The 20,623-nt window shown below is 33.9% G+C and overlaps 1 protein-coding gene across 7 annotated transcripts in view; it reads right to left on the bottom strand.

Annotated features, from left to right (window-relative positions):
- The window catches only part of STK3 (serine/threonine kinase 3), a 540,259-nt gene that overhangs the window by 449,613 nt on the left and 70,023 nt on the right, over nt 1–20,623 (bottom strand). For all 7 annotated transcript variants that reach the window (XR_008917553.1, XM_056823277.1, XM_056823275.1 and 4 more), the window contains 2 exons: nt 16,005–16,085; nt 6,511–6,639 (listed from right to left, as the gene is read on the bottom strand). Coding sequence is in view for 6 of the 7 variants with exons in the window: in XM_056823277.1 (XP_056679255.1) it covers nt 6,511–6,639; nt 16,005–16,085 (210 nt within the window). In the remaining variant the exon portion in view is untranslated. The remainder of the gene's footprint in view (nt 1–6,510; nt 6,640–16,004; nt 16,086–20,623) is intronic.

Here is a 20,623-nt window from a genome sequence, read left to right as displayed (position 1 = left end):
CTTTCATCTTTAACCTTTAATAAACCTCTAAAAAATATAATACTTCTTGCAGAGAGAAACTAATTTCTACCTGCCTCAGTCTCCCCTAAATTTTAACTGTTACAAGATCAGGGAGGATTAGTGTAGCCTGTGAAACACAGGAAAAATGGTTCCTTGCAGAACCAGGGAGTTCATTTGGGTGGATTTAGAATCCCTTAGAATTAGAAATCCTTTATTTATCCTTATATATTTCAATAAATATTTTATATTTATAAGAGTCTCTTTAGCATCCTTGTGCCTGGCCCTAAAGGGAAGTTCACATTTGAGCTTCACTTCATCACTTAGGATACTTTTGATTGATTACATCTATCAAAAATATCTGAACAGTTTGAACCTGATTGGTGAGTTAAACAGTTTTGAAAAAGTTTTGAACCTATATTGGAACAGTTTTTCTATCTATTTTGTTTAGCTCACTGTTATCATTTTTTAAATTGTTTTTACACTACAGCGCCTATAACATGTCCTCTTCACTTCCCTTTTGGATTAATTTTAATTCTTCCAATAACATATTCTTCCATAATTTATAGCCTTTTAATATCACCCGGAGCAAGGATAGAACCTTTGTCACATCACCTCTGTTATGGGGCAGAACCTTTGTCGCATTAAGCAGTTTGACATCATTAGAAGAATTGTAAACATTCCCAAAAAGCAATGTAACCCAATCTGACTTTCTGGGTAGGGCATGGTTTTGTTGATGTTGTTTGAAGTGTTTTTTTGCATACCTATTATTTAGCACTGTATCTGTAACATAGCATGTAATAAATGCTAGCTGACTGACTGAACTTACCCTCTACAGCTCCTGTCCAAAAAATGTATAATGATGTTCTAACTGAATAGGATATCTGACTATTGACATATCATAATTTAAACAATATGCATTTTCATCCCCTTTATTTTTTCTGGGGGGGTTAATTAAACAAATTTATTTCACATGGCTGTACATTTCACTGAGAAAACTTTATAGTATTATCAGTGCCCAAATAAGAAGATAACTATTTGACACTGATCAAATGGTCCAATACATTTCAATCAACAATTATTCATTAAGCATCTACTATATGTTACAGGTAGCAAGATATAAGAGGTAAGCCTAAAGGACAAGAAGATCTGGATTCAAATCCCACCTTTGACACATCACAGCTATGTACAAAAGGCAAATTAGAGAGCCTCTAAGTATTCTATGCAATTCTAAAACTAGATGTTGCAGAGAAAGGGGGGGGGGGGGAGGAATCTCTGCATTATAGAGGGAGTTTCCTCACCTGGAAGTTCCCAATATTAGTAGATATCCATTTCCTATCACTATGCCACATCACTATATCAGAGAGAATTAAGGATTCTGAACCCCACTTCTGGTCACCATAAATGCAGGATTTAAATTAATGTCCAATACCTCAAGTATTAACTTTTATAAAGTTTATTATCTAACAAATTAGAACCATGTGACTAAATTTTTCTACCTGCTCAAAAAGTCCATTCCACCAAAGCTGAGACAGGAAGGAAAAAAAAAGAGAGGTGTGGCTACACCAAATTTATATCCTGTCTACTTAGCATGTAATGACAGGAAGTAAGTAGGATGCTGGGAATCATAGTTCTGCTGGGAATCATAGTTTTTTGGGTAACAGATTCTAATTACACAGTACCTTCTCTGAAATTTAGAATTTTTGAGGGGTACCTAAAGAATTGAGAGATTTAAGTGACTTGCCCAGAGTCACCCAATAAATGGCAAGAATTGAACTCAGATAGTACTGATTCAAAAAAGAAGTTCTCTACACATTGCTTCTCAGCAAAGAAAGAAGCAAAGTAATCATGGGATACCGTTGCCTCCTAGCTATTGTCCTTTACTGAGATCCTAGCCAATCCAAACAATAGCCCAAATCTTTCATTTCATTTTCCTCTTACCATAACATAGCTCTTAAAAGCCCTTTGCAACCTTTACCATTCAACACCTGTTTCAGTATATAATGAGTTTTATTCTTTCAGAATGATTCACATAAGATTTTCCAACTTAATTGCATTCATTTTAGTTGTCCTTACTTCCAACTCCTATACATCTTTTTAACATTAGTTGTATAGAATATTTTCTTAAATTTTTTTCTTCACTAGAATCACTAATCACATTTTGTGGTTTTTTCTAGCTCTTGCTTGGTTTTAAAGTCTTCCCTTTTCCAAAGATCTGACAAATATACTATTCTGTGTTCACCTAATTTGCTTATAGTTTCCTTTGTTATATTCAGGTCATTCACCCATTCTGAGTTTATATTGGTGTAGGGTGTGAGATGTTGATCCAAACCTAATCTCTCCCATACTGTCTTCCAATTTTCCCAGCTTTATCAAAAAGTGGGTTTTGGTCCCCAAAACTGGGATCTTTGGGTTTATCATAGACTGTCCTGCTGAGGTCACTTACCCCAAGTCTATTCCACTGATCCTCCTTTCTATCTCTTAGCCAGTACCAAATTGTTTTGATGACCACTGCTTTATAGTATAGTTTGAGACCTGGGACTGCAAGTCCTCCTTCCTTTGCATTTTTTTCATTATTTCCCTGGATATCTTTAACCTTTTGTTCTTCCAAATGAACTTAATTATGTTTTTTTTCTATGTCAGTAAAGAAGTTTTTTGATAGTTCAATGGGTATGGCACTAAATAAGTAAATTAATTTGGATAGGATTGTCATTTTTATTATGATAGCTCATCCCACCCTTGAGGAATCAATGTTTTTCCAATTGTTTAGCTCTAGTTTTAATTGTGTGAAGAGTGTTTTGTAGTTGTGTTCATATAGTACCTGTGTTTGTCTTGACAGATAGATTCCTAAGTATTTTATATTGTATAGGGTGATTTTAAATGGAATTTCTCTTTCTAATTCTTGCTGCTGAAATGGGTTAGAGATATATAGAAATGCTGATGACTTATGCAGGTTTATTTTGTATCCTGCAACTTTGCTAAAGTTGTTGATTATTTTGACAAGCTTTTTGGTTGATTCTCTAGGATTCTTTAAGTAAATCATCATATTATCTGCAAAGAGTGATAGCTTAGTCTCCTTATTGCCAATTTTAATACCTTCAATTTCTTTTTCTTCTCTAATTGCTACTGCTAGTGTTTCTAGTACAATGTTAAATAATAGAGGTGATAATGGGTTTCCTTGTTTTACTACTGATCTTACTGGGAAAGCTTCTAGTTTATCCCATTGCAGATGATGTTTGCTGATGGTTTTAGATATATACTGTTTATTATTTTTAGGAAAGGTCCTTCTATTCCTATACTTTCTAGTGTTTTCAATAGGAATGGGTGTTGGATTTTATCAAAGGCTCTTTCTGCATCTATTGAGATAATCATGTGATTTTTGTTGGTTTGCTTGTTAATATGATCAATTATGTGGATGGTTTTCCTAATATTGAGCCATCCTTGGATTCCTGATATGAATCCTATCTGGTCATAGTGGATAACCCTTGGGATGACTTGCTGGAGTCTTTTTGCTAGTATCCTATTTAAGATTTTTGCATCTATATTCATTAGGGAGATTGGTCTATAGTTTTTTTTCTCTGTTTTTGACCTGCCTGGCTTTGGGATCAGTACCATGTTTGTGTCATAAAAAGAATTTGGTAGAACTCCTTCTTAACTTATTCTGTCAAACAGTTTGTATAATATTGGAATTAGGTGTTCTTTGAATGTTTGATAGAATTCATTTGTGAATCCATCTGGACCTGGGGATTTTTTCTTAGGGAGTTCTTTGATGGCTTGTTCAATTTCTTTTTCTGATATGGGGTTGTTTAGGTAATTTATTTCTTCCTAGGCAATTTATATTTTTGTAAGTATTCATCCATATCACCTAGATTGCCATATTTGTTGCCATATAATTGTGCATAGTAGTTTTTAAATAATTGTCTTAATTTCCTCTTCATTAGAGGTGAGGTCTCCCTTTTCATCTTGGATACTGTCAATTTGGGTTTTTTCTTTCCTTTTTTTAATTAGACTGAGTAGTACTTTGTCTATTTTATTTGTTTTTTCAAAGTACCAGCTTCTAGCCTTATTTATTAAATCAATAGTTCTTTGACTTTCAATTTTATTGATTTCTCCTTTGATTTTTAGGATCTTTAATTTAGTCTTCATCTGAGGATTTTTAATTTGTTTGCTTTCTAGTTTTTTAATTTGCATTCCCAATTCATTGACCTCTGCCCTTCTTAATTGGTTAATATATGAACAAGGATATAAATTTCCCCCTGAGTACTGCTTTGGCTGCATCCCATAGGTTTTGAAAGGATGTCTCACCATTGTCATTTCCTCTTTTGACTTTTAAAGTAACAGGTTCCTAATTATCCTTTCTCTGAATTCACTGAAATCTGCTTTCTTATAATCAGTACACAGATTCCCCTGCTTAATTATCATTATACCATCTAATATCATGAACTTCAAGATAGAATCATCACTTCCTCCAAAAATTCCCAGCATTTCTGATTTAGCAACAAATTATTTATTTATTTGGTCCCTTCTATCCTCCCCACATCAAAGAAGACAACATCTGGCAAATATATAGATTATGTATTTCATGTCTCCATTTCTCTATTTTCTAGAGGTAAACATTCACAAGTTATTCTTCAAATAATAAATCTGGAGTTGTATATAATGTTCTCTTTGTTCTACTCATTTCACTCTTTATCTCAAAACTTCTTTCCAAGTTTTTTAATTAATCTGCTCATCATTTCCTATGGTACAATAGTATTCCATCACAATCATATTATATCATATATCTTTATTTGGTCCATTCCCAAGTTGATGGAAATCAATTTCCAGTTCTTTGTTACCACAAAGTGAGCTGCTATAAATATTTTGGAATATATAGGTTGTTTTCCTCTTTCTCTAATGGCTCTTCAAAATGGTTGCATCAGTTCATACTTTCACTAACACTGTAGTCCCCACTTTTCAACATCCTCTCCAATATTTGTCATTTTGCGCTTTTGTTATTTTAGCCAATCTAATGGGTACAAGATGATACCTGATAATTGTTTTGGTTTCCATTTTCCTAATCAATAGTGATTTTGAACATATTTTCATGTACCAGCAATGAATTTTTTTCATAAAATTCAGAATCAAGTCCAAAATTAATTTCTCTCATTATTTCCTTCAGATTAAGTCTGCAATAAATTCCTTCTTCTCCACTCCTCTTCATCTCAAAAGGTCTTAAATTTTCTTACTCTCTTCTAGTTTTCCCCAGTGTTTAATAACAAAGTAGCCTTTCTCCTTGTCAAGGCCAAATCCTTTACAGAGCCTCAATTCCAATCTTTCTTTCCTATCTTCTCCAATATTTCATCCTTTAAACTATTCCCAGTCTCTCTAATCTTCAACTTTGCCCTCTCTTCTGGTTCTTTCTATACTACCTTCAAACATGCCCATTCTCCCCCATTCTGAAAAAAAAAAAAAACTTTCATCTACCATCCCCTCAAACCATTTCCCTCCCTTATATCTCTCCTCCCTTTCTCCAGCAAAGTCATTGGGAAAAGTTTTCTATGTTCTTTATCTCCACTTCCTCTCCTCTCAATTACTTCTCAGTCCTTTGTAATCTGGAAATGAACATCATCAATCAACTGAAATTGCTGTTTTCCTGGTAACTAATGTCATAATTGTCCAGTCAAATAGTCTTACCTCAGTCTTCATCCTACTTGATCTCTCTTCTACATCTGACACTACTGACTCAACTCTCCTACTAAATGCACAAAAATGCACTCTTCCTTTCTGGATTTTTCTCTCCTTGTTCTCCTACTTGCCTGACCCCTCCTTCTCAGTTTCCTTTGATAGCTCATCATCAGTATCACACCGGCTAAACTGTCATTTTTTTCCCTAAAGTTCCATCCTGGGGGCCTCTATCTCTATGTAAGCAACTCACAGAGTTCCATTAAAGCACAGAGGAGAGATTAGGATTGAATAGATTAAAAGAATACATCCAATATTCCCTCTGAGTTTCAGCACCACCACCTGCCTACTGGGCATTTCAAACTATATATCCCAAAGATATCTCAAATCTGACATGTTCAAAACTGAACAAATTATCCTTCCCCCCCAAACCTATCCCTTTTCTAAACTTTCCTATTTCTGTCAAAGGCAATACCATTCTTCCAGTCAGTCTCCCATGTTCATCACCTTACAAAGTTAATGTCAAATGTATATGCCAAAAATAAATTAGTTTAGCAAGCAAGAAAAAGCATGACCCTTAAGGATGAGCAGTTTTTGTCACCAAAGATCCTAGTGCATTATATACTATATCCATTTATAAAAGAAGTACAGTGTTCTAAAACCAACTTCAAACAACTATCCCATCTTCTTTGATGATTTTTAATTCATGTTTCCACAGAATAAATAAAGCAAGTAATCTAGAACAATATATACATACATGTTTATATGTACAATAATGCAATTGTCAGTTATATATATGTGCATGTGTCAGTCACGAGGATAAAAATATAAATATAATTGTATTCATACCTGTCACATTGCTGCATGATAGAAATTTCTTTGATGATTTCCTGAAGATCTGACTCAACAGGAACTTGCTTAATTGCCACCACTTGACCAGATTCCTTATGTATGGCTTTAAATACACTTCCATAAGATCTAAAAAGAAAAGAAATTTTTTCTAGGTTATATTTCCTTCTTTATAATAGTTATAACTATCAGAAATAAAATTTCTATCATCTCTAACTATGTTCTTTTGGAATTTTTAATTTTTTAAAACAACATATAAACATTCTTTGAAAAACAAATAACTAGGTTTATAAAAATGAGAATTTATAAGATTATGAATTATGCCTTCTAGGTGATACTGTTTTAAATATTTTAAGTTGAACTAAATAAACAAATTATTATGATACTTTCTCATACATTTTTCTAAAGCATAAGAAAATCTATACATAGACTTCAGTTCAAACATATATGTATCCAAAGCAGTTCCACGGGAAATTCCTGTTACATAAAGAATCAAATGTTTTCTCTCCTTATCCCCAATTTTCATTCTCTCTCTCTCTCTTTCTCTCTCTCTTTCCTTTCTCACCCCTCTCTCTCTCCTTCCCTCACTACCTTCCCTTCTCTTTCCTATCCTCCACCCCTCACTACTTCCTTCTCCATGTCATCTGAGTTTTCATTCTTTATGTTGGTTTACATGTTTTTTTAAAAACAAACATTTTATTATTTATTCAATACCATGTCTCTTCCTCTGGCCTCGCTTTGTACTCACTTAGTATTCACTTTGATCAGATGACAGCAAAAAAGCATCCCATCATCCCCTCTCACTGGTAAAAATCAGACATGGTCCATGTAGCAATACAGAAAAGAATTTACCCTCTAAGAACTTTTTATCATCAGAGTTTCAGCTCATATAGTTCCTTGAACTATCTCTGCTTCTACTCCCACATCTTGTTTATGCCCACATAAATTCAGGCCAACTACTCCTTCCTTTTAAAAATTAAACAAACTCCCTAAAATCCAGCAAGAACATAGACATGGAAGGAGTGACTCTATTCTTACTATCCTGCACCTATCAATTGGGTGGCTTTTTTAGAAATTTCTTTTCTTTTTAGCCCAAACACCATGAAACAACAATCTGAGTTAATTTTTTTAAAACTACAAACCAGTAACAATAAATAAGAAGTGAAGAATAGGAAGCATGACATGGAAAAAGACCCAGTCTTGAAATCAGGAAAACTTGGGTTCAAACTTCCTGCTTCTGACCCATCCTACTTGTGTGATTGTGGGCAAATCACTTTACTTCTCAGCATCCCTAGGTAACCCTAGGAACCTAAGTTTCAAATTTGTTGACATGGGTAGAGGGAGTTTCCACACCAGAAATTCTTAAACTGATAAAAGCATGGATCTGGGATCTCAAAAATGAAGGAAAAAAAAAGGAATGAAAATGAAACAAATGAAACCTAAATTTAATAAACAATGACTAGATACTAGAAACCCTCTTCTCTAGCTCCTAATATTGCAAGGATACCAGTAAAGTACTCAGAATATCTGTTATTTCTCATTTTTACTAGGTGACCAGTCTACCTTCTTACGCTTTACACATAGGTGGCCCTGAATAAGTATTTTTCATTTATACTTTCTGGATCATAGATTTCCTTGGTGACATCCATTACTCTAGTTCTTCTTTGATGTTCCTTATTTATGATATATTGCAACCTGCTCAAATCCACCCTGTGTCTATTGCTCTCTGCAAGTCACTTATTTTTGGTCCTTTAGAGAATTTCATGATTTGAAAATCTATTTTCAAATATTCTAATTATTCAATATTAAAAATATTAAAAAGAGAGCCCTTTTGAAATTTTGAGATTATCAAAGGATCTCTTCAATTCCCTCAAGACAAATTGGCATTCTTTGTCTCCCAGCTTAATTCCAATTCACTATCCATTTGTATTGTTCATCTAATAACTATACTGATGGACAAATACTATAAGTAAAAATGTGAGCAACAAACATTCTTGATCTACTTGGTTTTTCTGGTAGGAATGATTAAACTCCTGAATAGTCTTGGATCTCTTCATGGGGATCTTAGAGTTAGAATGAGCCTTAGAAGTCATCAATTATTTCCTCTTTACTGAAGAAACTGAGAACCAGAGAGGTAATTTATATAGAGCCACAGAACTAGTAAATGTCCAAAGTGTGTTCTGGACTAAGGCCTTCCTGACTCCAAATCTAATGCTCTATCAACTAAACTATCTTCCAGAAGCTGATGAAATGTTTAGGAATTCAAGACAACCAGAATAAGATCTTCTTCAACCAGGAACAACTAAAGGATCTCATCATGCACAAGGAATTCCTCTACACTGTGAACTCTACCCTAGATCTCCACTTTGGTGGCAAATACCTTGTGTATTCTTATACCTTTATAAGAATACCTTTATCTTTCAGAGAATCTTCAAAAATTGTGATGGGATGGGAGATATGTTTTTTAAAAAAAACCACCGAGGTAGAGTTTTTTTCTCCTCACAAATATTTTTTTTTTTACAATCAACAATAAACACAGTGGAACCTTTGCCTTCTCTACATCTTGTAGTAAGGATAAAGAAATATCATCTATGGGTTATGATTTCTGAAAATCGGCCTTTTCTTATTGTAATAATTAAAATGGGTTTGACAAATATAAGAATTTTTAAAAATTGTTGTGGTCACTGTTTATAAAAATTAACTCAAGTCATGAGGCTATAGTACTTTTAGTAGCTTTATTACAGCAAGATAGAGATAGTAAAGGGGAAAATGTAGGAAGAAAGCAGAAAATATTGCCTAGCTAAATACCCTATAATTGCCTATCTGAAGAAATCCAGCTCAAACTCTGACAAAGGTTCCCTCAGGTCCTGCTCTCCAACCAGAAGAGCGGGAGAGTCTCAGCCTCCATGTTCCAATCTCTAGATGAAGTCTATGAGAGTCTCTTCATTCCAAGTCACCAAACCAGAAGTCCAAAGCAGAAGAATCCCTCCAATGCAGAAATAGTCCAGCAAGAGACATCAATGCAGCAGAAATCCAATGCAGAAACACCAATGCAGAAGTCTTCCCTCAGCAAGAGCCACCAAGGCAGTAGAATCAATCAGAATTCCCTTGGCTGGCTTTTATAAGCAGTTTTCTCCAAGTTACTTCCCATCTCTCTGGTTTCTAGTTCTTTTCAATGCGGGCTGGTCTATCACATCTCAATAACTAATCATAGTCTCCCAAATGGCCTAGCACTGTAGGGGGTGAAGGGGAGGACTTGTGGTCTTTTAGAACGAACTGTTAGTGACTAAGTAAGTGTGAAAGGCAAGGGGACTCCAAGTTCTTGATTAAGTTAAAATAAACAAAAAGAATTTAAATTCTCTTTCATACTACTAATACCCTTGATGGATGTATAGATAATTCTCATAAAAATTTATAGAAATGAAACAGTATCCAATTCAAAGGTTGTTGATGTTCTCTCAGTCATTTATTCTAATATTATTAAACTCTGAAGATTTTTCCAAACCTTTGGTGTCTTCACTTCCTTTAGATAATGTGTGAATCAGTACCCTTTCATCCTTAGAATTAAGTCACATACATCATATATCTCCTCTTTGAACATTTGGTCTAATCCAGCTGCTTTTCCTGCATTCATTCTCCTTATCTGCATACTACATTCCTCTATCTTTTAATTTTTTAATATTTTTATTGATATCTTTTCAAAAACTGATGTTCAAGTACAAATGTGATGGCTTCAATGTCCTTGATAATGAAAATGACTAGGCAGAAAAATTTCCATCCTTTTCCTTTTTTCTTGTTTGTTGTTATCCTTCCATATTTATCCTAAAGGATCTTTGGAATGACTTTCCTTAGTTCAGTCTCTTTGCCATACTTTCTTTAAACTTCTATTGCTTCACTGTTTTATAAAATGATACTATTCAATCTTCCATTATCCTTGTCTATACAATTTTACAAATGAGTTTATATTCTAAAGAGGGGATGTCTTTGGCTACTATTTCTCACTTACTGGTAAGCTTTTTAGGTTGTTATTATATGAACTAAATTTCTATATGAAATTATTACAGTTGGCATCAATGTCCTTTATGTCATTACCCACTTTTCATTATCAATTTGCCATTTGTCCAGGGTAGAAATCTACCTGGAATAAGACAGCTGATTCAAGAATAATCTTATCCATTCAAATAAAATTAATTTCCTTTTTTGGTCAGATTTTTGGTGTTCACTATGTCCAGGACTTTTCAATTATTTTCTTGAAAGTACTCACAAGGTATAGGTATGAGGCTTCTTCAGAGTCTATAGGTCTCTGGTCTCTTTCATTCCTCATCCCCAATTCATGTTTTTCTATTTTATTTCTTATCATTTTCACATTTATTGCTGACAATCTTATTTGAAAAAAAAACCCTAGATTGACCCTTGTCCCAGATCAAACACTAAAATCCTTGAGTATCTGTCAATCACTCAAGTCAGAATTGAGCTGAAGACAATCAAAACTTTAAGTACATTTTAATCAGACAAGCTCCAATAAATTTAATTAACCAGATCAATGCCTTCATGTTGTGTAATTCATTGGAAGTTCCAGGACTATGGTCCTCTGTTGCTTCCCATATTAAGATTCTTGTTATAACTACTATAGTAGTTCTGATTTATTTACAAGTTGTCATTTTTGGAAGCCCCAATGAGATTTGAAGTTTGAAGCTGCCTGCTGAAATTGACCCTTGGATGGACAGATAATCAGAAATGATGGCATTCCAGTCCACATTGAACTCAGCAGATCAGTTTAGATGATGGAACTCAACATCTGAATGCAAAGAAGTGTGTTTGGCTGGAGTTCTTATTAATTCTTTAATTAAAGGTTTGTTAAGGACCCATTGGTAATTTGGGGTCTTTCCAGAGAGTTCCCTCTTAGGGGACTGCTGCCAGGTATTAATCTTTAGTGGCATCCTCAGGCTCCTTGTGATGCATAACATATTGAGTTTGTGTTCGAGTTGTCATTTTTTTTTTGTAGTAAGCGTGTATGTTTGTATGTCCATGAGTAAAGCAAGCTATTTGCTTCTCATTGCCTTTCCCTTTTGAGAAGTAGGAAAGGGAATGGTGTGATACAAATAATGAGAGATACAAATGAGAAAGAATCAGTTTGGGTGGTTGGCTGAAGCCCTGACTAAAAGTTGATCTTGAGTGTTAAGAATTCAGATTAAACTGAATTGCAACATTAACAATCTAAAATTATGCTTAAGCCTGGATAACTGCTGTGGATCAATTAAAATAAGTTGAGAAAAGCCCATGAAAATATGAAATGGTATAAACTGATGGAGTGTGTCACTCTACTGAGTGAATAAACTGCAGTTTTCCTGTGTCTGTATCTTGGTTGGCTTATTTATTGGCAGCAACTAGTCAAGACAAAGAAAATGCAGGCAATCCTATATGAAACTGAGAAGAGATGAGAAAAAAAATGCTTTCCTCCTCTCTTTGTAGACTTGGAAGGCAAAAGTATATGGAAATGCTGCATATTTATTTAAATTGCATATTTACTTGTTTTTTATGTACTTCTTTTTTAATATAGGCTTTGTTACAAATGATGGCTGCTATAGAGCAAAAAGAGGATATGTTCAGAAATGATGATATAAAAACAAAAGGCCAGCAAAGGATTTAATAGACAAAGAGGGAGAAGAAAGGTTATTTCAGAAATAGGTAACAGCATGAGCATAGACAAAGGGTCAAGAAAGCATAAACCATTATCAGGGAGCTAAAATCAGATCAGTTGGCAAAACCACAGAGCATGTAAAAAATAAAATGTAGCATGGCACCAATCTCTAGAAGAACTTGAATCATGGACAAAGGAGTTTTGGGTTTTATTCTGTCAACAAAAGGAAATCACTGTCAAATGATTAGCTTTCTCTTAGTTTACAATCAAGTCTCTTTGATCATGTTCTAGAAAATTCTTTAATATGGAAGATCACTTTAGTGCTGGAATTCACACCTCAGAAGCACCCTCAGCCCCTGTTTGATTGAATAGTGCCAGAACTTCAATTTAAGGAACGTACTGTGAATTTTAGTTTTATTCCACCCTGCTTAGCCTTTAGAATTCTAGCAACCAAGAATGTATACACCCCCACTTAAGGATTAACTGTAGGGGAGAATGGTCTGTGACCTGCGTGTGCTAGCAAGTGACAAATCAGAAACAACTGACTGACCCCCTGGGCTGTCCTAAGCCAAGTTTAAGCCACCATTTGTACATGTGAGACACAGGAAGTGATTTAAAGAGTTGCCTTTATATTTCACATCACTTCCTATGAGGGGGGCTTTGGATTTTACGGGTTTGCAAACTTGGAGGAGCTGGTGGTGTATGGGTCCTGAGACTGCTTCCCTTAGTCAACCACTTAGTAAGTGTTAAGGCTGAATCCGCTTTTCCTGGCTTTCTGAAGGCACCAGCCTCCAAGGAAGCTCCTTATCTTGGAGGAGGCCTCGTGGCTGGAAGCTGAGCTAGATTTAATCTTCTGGGAAGGCCCCTTGGCTGATGCCTCTGAACTCCCCCTGGCTCAGGCCAGGTCAGAGCAGATCTTCTACCCTTTTCCCTCTTTCTCCCCCATTCTTAATTTCTTCCTTCTATTGTAAATAAACCACCATAAAATTCTATTCTGAAATGAGTATTTCATTGGGATTTAGAATTCAAATCCCTGGTGACCCCTAAATAATATATTCAGTCTCAACCCTAAAATTTTTACCCATAACAGTACCCAGGAAAGTCATCTCTTCATTTCTTACTAGGCTACAAATCTGACTGCTCCATCATATGCCTGAGCCAGGTACTTTTCTTACCTCTTCCTACCTCCTTTTCAGTTTCCTTTTATGAGCAGATATTAGAAGGTAAATTCCTTAAGGGTAGGTTCTTACTAAATGCCATTATCATTCCCATTTTCATATGAGAAAATTGACTTTCGCAAAGCTTAGCTAGTAAATTCTAAGAGCCACAGCATGAAACCAGGTCTTCTAACACAAAGTCCAATACTCTTTCCAATGCATCATCAAAGTGCTTTCTCCAAGGAAATTTAATCTTCTTTTAAAATTTATCTAATCATCTCATTCCTTTATTCAAAACTTTCATAAGTTGCCTTTTATCTACTAATGAAGCAAATAAATTTATTACCCTAAAATTCAAGATAAGGGAGAGAAATCTTAGGTATTCAAGAAGCCAGTGAAAATGTCTATAAGTCAGGACATCAGACATCTTACATAAAAACCAGCAAAGGAGACCAGTGTCACTTGACTGAAAAGGACATGGGAGTAAATAAGGTGAAAAAAAAAGATTTGAAAGGTAAGAAAGGACCAGGTTGTGAAGGACTTTGAATGTCAAAAAGAGGATTTTATATTTAGTCCTAAAGATGATAGGAGTTTTTTGAATGGGGTGTTGGCATGGTCATATCTACACTTTTAGGAAAATTAATTTGACAGCTGAATAAGGGATGGATTGGGTTAGGGAAAGACTTGAGATGTTTCAAGGCTAAATCAACAAGACAGCAATAAATTAAGACATGGGTGGGGAGAGCAATGAGAGATTGAGGAGTCAAGAATGACACCTAAGTTCTGAGTAACTGAGTAACTGAGAGGACAGTAGTACCCTCATCTTCAATAGGGAAACTCAGAAGAGTGAAAAATTTGGGATAAAATATAATGAGTCCAGTTTGGACATATTGAGCTTGATGGGGCATTCAATTGAAGATATTGAAAAAGTGTTGAAGATATAACTTTGAAAGTTAGGAGAGAGATTGGTATGAAGACCATGTCTAAATCTAGTCTCATATAGCTACTAATTATGTGACCCCTAGGCAAGTCACTTAACCTATATGTGCCCAGGTAAGAGGTTGGAATAAAGACCTGAGTTTGAATCTAGTCCCAAACATCTGCTAGCTATGTGTTGCTAGATAAGTCATCTAACCTACATATGCCTCAGTGTCCTTATTTGTAAAATAAGGATCACAACAGCACTTACCCCATAAAGTTATTGTAAGCATTAAGTGAGTGAAAATATATAAACCATTTTACAAACTTTAAATGTTATATAATGCTATAATAATTATTATCAAAATTAATGTTTCAGAAACTAGAGAGAAGTATCTGGGCAAAAAGGGTGATCAACAGTGTGAAAGTCTGTAAAAGGGTCAAGAAAAACAGACTTGGCAACTAAAAGATCACTCTAGTAACATAAAGGAGCAGTTTCAATTTAATGATGAGGCAGAAGCCAGACTGGAAAGAGTTAAGAGAGTCAGAAGGAAGGATTATGGATGATCCATTCAAGTTTAGCCACAAAAGGGAGGAGAAATAGTTAGTGGGGATTGGATGGATCAAATGAAGATTGTTTTGATGGGGTAATACGAGCATGTTTATAAGCAACAAGTAAACAGGAAGAGTGTGAAGATAAGTAAGAGAGTAGGATGATAGAGATAATCTGATACAGAAGTGTGATTGAATGGATCACTTGCACATGTAAAACTCAGCCTTGCCAAAAAGAAGGGACACCTCTTCACCTGAGACTGTAGTGAAAGAGGATATAGTAGAAGAAAGCATTTGGGTGATAAGGGATGAAGAGAAGAAAATAGTGAATTCAGCAAACAATTTATATTTTCAATGAAATATGAGTGCAAGTTTTCAGTTGAAAGAGTAGGTGATAAGAGAACTTTGGGAGGCTTGAAAAGGGATGAAACAGTTAGTTTGGAAAGTTGTTTATATGGGTACCTTATTTGTTTATATTTCTCAACATCTCCTAGTACAATATCTTGCAAAAATAGAAGGCAAAGAAAAATACTTTTTCCTATTTTTTTCATGTTTCATCCTTTAGGATATCCAAAATAGCTCAACTTCTCAGGAGTCATTCCAAGATTTTATTAACCTAATAGTCAATTTGTTCCTTCTTTATGTATAATCAAAATCCTTATCACTTTAAGTCAATTTCCACTTATTTTCCAGACATGTTAAATACCTGATCAGCATTTCTATTGTTAAAAAAAAACAACTCATATACTTTTAATTAGATACATCTTAACTTGCCCTTCCCTAGACTAAAAAATATCAATTTCTTTAAACTGTACTCCATTTTAATTATCCTTGTTATTATTCTCATATCCTGTATTAGTTTCTCCACATGCTATATAAAGTATATTTATAAATATTTTAACAAGGATGTTATAAACTCAGAATATAGTGGAAGGATTATTTTGGTTGGCATTTTTCACAACAGCAGGACACTGCTGACTCATATTCAATTTATAGTAAAATTTAACCTCACCCCTCTCCCTGCACAGGCTTTCCCCCCCCATCTTTTGCCTTTTTTTAATCATTCCCCATCCTCTTTTTCCACGGGTGTTATATAATATCTTAACTTTAATACATTTTCAATTCAAGCAATGTACAACTGTGTAAATATTAATATTGGATGACTATTTCTCAATACTCATCTTGTCCTTTTCCTGAAAATAATTTTTACTGTTGTGTGTACTTACCCCTCACCAAGCTTCTCCAAGACATCAAAGACTTCTTCAGGTTGCTTAGTCAAACTGTCTTCACTCAGCTTTTTTAGTTTGCTAATAAAACAAGAAACAATATTTTACTTAAGATCACTTTTTAAATTTATAGTATTTTAAATGCCAAATGAAAAGTAATTTAGTGAATAAAAAAGCAAAAGCCCTGAACTCCAAAAAGTAAGACTATATACTCTATAAAGTGCTCTGTAGTTAGAGAATGAGGAAAGAATTTTTTAAAATTTAATTCTAACTTGAATTTAATTTTTTAATTCTAAGTTTATTTGTGTTTTCCTTTATATTCAAATAAACCATATACACAAAGTTATATGCCATCTACTATTTTTAAGCTGTGAGCAGACAATCAAGATTCATAAGCAACAAGGAGATCCCAAACTTGGGCATGGGTTGGAATAGATTTCCTCAGAATTCTCTTTCAATTCTGCAACTCTAAGACTATATACATGGTTAACAATTCTAATCAAGAAAAACTTATGACAAAGTTAATCACAAATTCTTTATGATATTCAAAACAAATATGTTGCACAAATTCAGCATAAATAGTAAGCAATTCCCAAAAGTAATTAATGCTACTTTAAATAGAGCCCAAACAATTTTAAAGATTTGTTAGCAATATCAGATTTTGAACTATATTATAAAGCAATAGTTATCAAAAAAAAATTCTAGTACTGGCTAAAAAATAGAAAAGTAGAGCAGCGGAACAAGATACAACAAATATTTGTAGAAGATTATAGTAACCTTGTGTTTGACAAAAGTAAAGATTCACATTTTGGGGATAAGAATTCACTCTTTCGTAAAAATTGTTGCAAAAACTGGAAAGCAATCTGGCAGAAATTTTATATAGATCAATATCATACACCATTTACCAAAATAAGATCAAAATGAGTAAAGGACTTTTTAATTTCTTTTTTTCTTAATTCTCCCATCTCCCAAAAAGATGCTAACATCTTTTTCTGATCTAAAATATTCAAGGGTCACTTGAATAATAAAAGATGATGCTGATCTGCAGGTGGCAGTGGCAGCGATGGTGATAAAAGTAATAGATAATATTTTATAGCACTTTAAGTTAATGCGTTTTATATATCTCATCCCATCTGAATTTCATAATAATCTGATCAGGCAGGTGTTGTTGTTATCTTCATTTTACAGATGATGAAATTGAGTCTGAGAGTAAAAATGACTCACTCAGTTAACACAGCTACCAAGGAAAGAACTTCAGATCTAGTGCTTTAACTACACAGGAGTTGAAACCAACTCCTTTATTTGCATTTCCTAGAAGAGCCAGAGAACTCTTCCTCCACTCAGCTGCAACTTCTTTATGTTTGGGTTTCACTTAAAGTAAGAATGTCAATATGAATGTACTGTTCTTCCAGAAGTGTCAACATATTTGACCTAGATAAAGACTGCATATTAAAAGTGCCAACAATTAAATTAATGTTTATATGATGTACATGACTGCAAAATTTTAAATTAAGTTTACATGGAAAGACAACAAGACACTGATCTACAATGGTCAAAGTTAGTGTTATACTGTCAAAGTTAAAGGACACATTCTCTTTCAGTTAACAAACTGGTTTTCAGAGAAGGTTAATCTGTAATGGGATTTGAATGCATGATTATTGGGAAATATCTATATAATAAAATACCAACAAAAAGACAAAATAAAATTTCTCAATAAATTTAAAAACTGGTGAAAGTAAACATTTGAACACTGATCATTCATAAGGAAGAGGAAAAGGGGAGAAAAATCATTAAATGCCTAGTATGTGCTAGGCACAATATTAAGGGCTTTACAAATATTATCTTATTTGATCCTCACAACCTTGAAACGTAGATATGATTATCTCCATTTTATAATTGAAGAAACTGAGGCAGACAGATATCAAGTGATTTTTCCACAATCACACAGCTAGTAAAGACAAATATCTTAGAGCACATTTGAACTCAGATTTTCTGAGTCCAGACCCAAACACTAGCCACTGAACCATCTGGTTGCTTCTCATCTTAACTCCTCTTTCCATCACCACAACTATTACTACAGAAGTAGTAGTTACAGAGAACCCATAGCCCTTTGACATTTTTGTATGTTTCATTAATTACAGGTCTAATGAAATTTACTCTAAGTACCTATTCATAATTTATAAATATGTACAAACCTATGCTTTTATTTCTGTCCTTTTTGTTGTTTTAAATAATTGGTTTTACATATGGTTCTGCAAACAGCCAATCAAATGAATATAGTCAAAAAATTCTCTAGTAATTGTTGATAATTTTTCATATTTCAAAATAAGTTTCCTTTTTAAATCCTTTAGCATTAGTAGAAGGTTGTATATATGGTCAGCTATACTAAAAGTTTTGCTTAACTGTTGTTTGTTATAAGAGAAGGTGGAGATTGTTTTTCCAGAAATGATTATATTCAAGTACAAAAGTCATCCAAAAAAACCAGTTTTCAATGTGTTAAGCTTCACAATGACAGTAAGTGAAAATATTTTGGGAATATATTATACCATTTCATACCTTAGGAACAAAGAAACTGAAAAGCAAGCTGCTGTAATAAGGTAAGTAACACTGAAAAAATGCTTCCATGTAGCTCTTCATTATGGTCACAAATTCTCCAACCATTTGGATATCATTAAAATATTACTTTGACATTAATGATCATTGTTTGGCATGGGAAAAGGAGAGCTTAACTCTGAGTGCTATTAATGGTGTGTGCTTAGAACAGTCCAACATGTAAAGAAAGTTAACATTACAGTTTGAATGACTGAGGAGGAACACAAAGTGAATGGAAGCTAGAATGGCAATTATAAGTATGTAAACTACCAATGAATAGTGGCATGAACAGGTGTGAATGGGCAGAGTTCAGATGTAATCTACTTTGGGGAGCCTGGAAAATGTAAGGATTAAGTTGCCACTAGTAAGACTGGGTATCTACAACATCCTGATTACCTCCCCACAAAGCAATTCTACCCTTCTGGGACACTAATGTCAGATGTAATATATCTAGATAGCACAGTTCTAAGGCCCTGGTAATTTGCGCAAGGAAAGCCCATGGGAATGGATACAAGTGGATCAAGAGCATGAGAGAAATCAGAATCTAAATGTATGTGAGAACATAGTATAAAAAACTAGAACTTTTCAATAATGAAAAAAAAAACCAAATGGTAATGAAAGGGAGAAAGCCCAATAATGGCCCCCTCCAAAAAACAAAGGAGATTGTTTTTCCTCCCAACTACTGTTAGTTCCTTAAAGTACTACCAAAGAGTCTTGAGACCTTTGGGACAGAGAAGTTCTTGACTTTAAATTGACACTAGTAGGAGGAAATTGAGAACCCCACAATTAGATATCGTTCCTAGGGATGCAGAAGGAATTTCAAGTTAAAAGTTTCCTTCCAAGCAAATAATAGGTAGATGCAATTACTAGAGTAGTTATCCTTTTGCAAAGGAGCCATCCTCAAATTCACAACTTCTCTTTCCTTTAATCTCCCCAAGCAAAACACAAAATGGAGATCAGAAGAGACATTTCAATCAAACAATAAACACTGATTTATTAAGCATCTACTATATACAGGGCACTGTGTTACCCTATTAGGATACAAATACAAAGAATAAAATAATCCTTTGAGTTTAAATTCTAATGAGGGAGATAAGGATGGGGAAAGGGGTAAATTTTTATATAATATGTACATATATATATATAAATATTAAGTTAATAAATACACAGAAAGCACTTTAATATAAAACACTTTGATAGGGAGGACAGCACTAGTAGTAGAAGAATCAGGAAGTGCTTCCAGCAAGACAGTTAATTGCATCCTAAAGAAAGAGAGGGATTCTATAAGGTTGAAGAAATGAGGTAGTGCATTCCAGGCATGTCAGATAGCCAGTACAATGGCACAGAGAAGGAGGATAGTGAATAAAGAACAGAAAGATCACAGAGTACAACATTATAAATAACAATTATAAATTACATATGTCATAATTATATAAAATAATAAGAAAGAGTATCTAATTTAATATGCCACCATGGAAAACTTAATGCAATTGTTAGGATAAGTTTCATAACTTGAGTGAGATCTCCTTTGGTATGCTTACAGGAGACATTAAGACCCCATAAACTTTTCAACCAATCAACTAATAAAACTACAAGCACAAGTAGATACATTAACAAATCACATGCATAATGATAGACTTCTAAAGAAAGATACATAATACAGTAATGGAAATCAAATTCAAATTATTTATATCTTAAATAACTGACATTTTATAGGTGGTAAAATTTACTAAGTGATTTATATACAGTTTCTCCTTTGAGAAGGTATGATAATTATAATGCTCTGCCTTTTGATTCCCATTGCATATATTTGTATGTGTGTGTGTGCACACAAATGCCTATATATACTCATATATACACATACTTTATAACTGTAAATCTGTATAAAAGACATGGTATTGTACTTCTACTAATATTACTATCATACATTTGTGTATACACTATATAATGTCTTTTTATTCCCACTGAGCATGTGTGTACATGTATATGTACATACATATATATACACATACATATTAATATATTTT

The sequence above is a fragment of the Monodelphis domestica genome, chromosome 3 (assembly GCF_027887165.1).
Source record: "Monodelphis domestica isolate mMonDom1 chromosome 3, mMonDom1.pri, whole genome shotgun sequence".
Classification (NCBI taxonomy): Eukaryota; Metazoa; Chordata; class Mammalia; order Didelphimorphia; family Didelphidae; genus Monodelphis; species Monodelphis domestica.
Note: the sequence above shows the minus strand (reverse complement) of the source record. Positions and strands in the feature narration are given on the sequence as shown.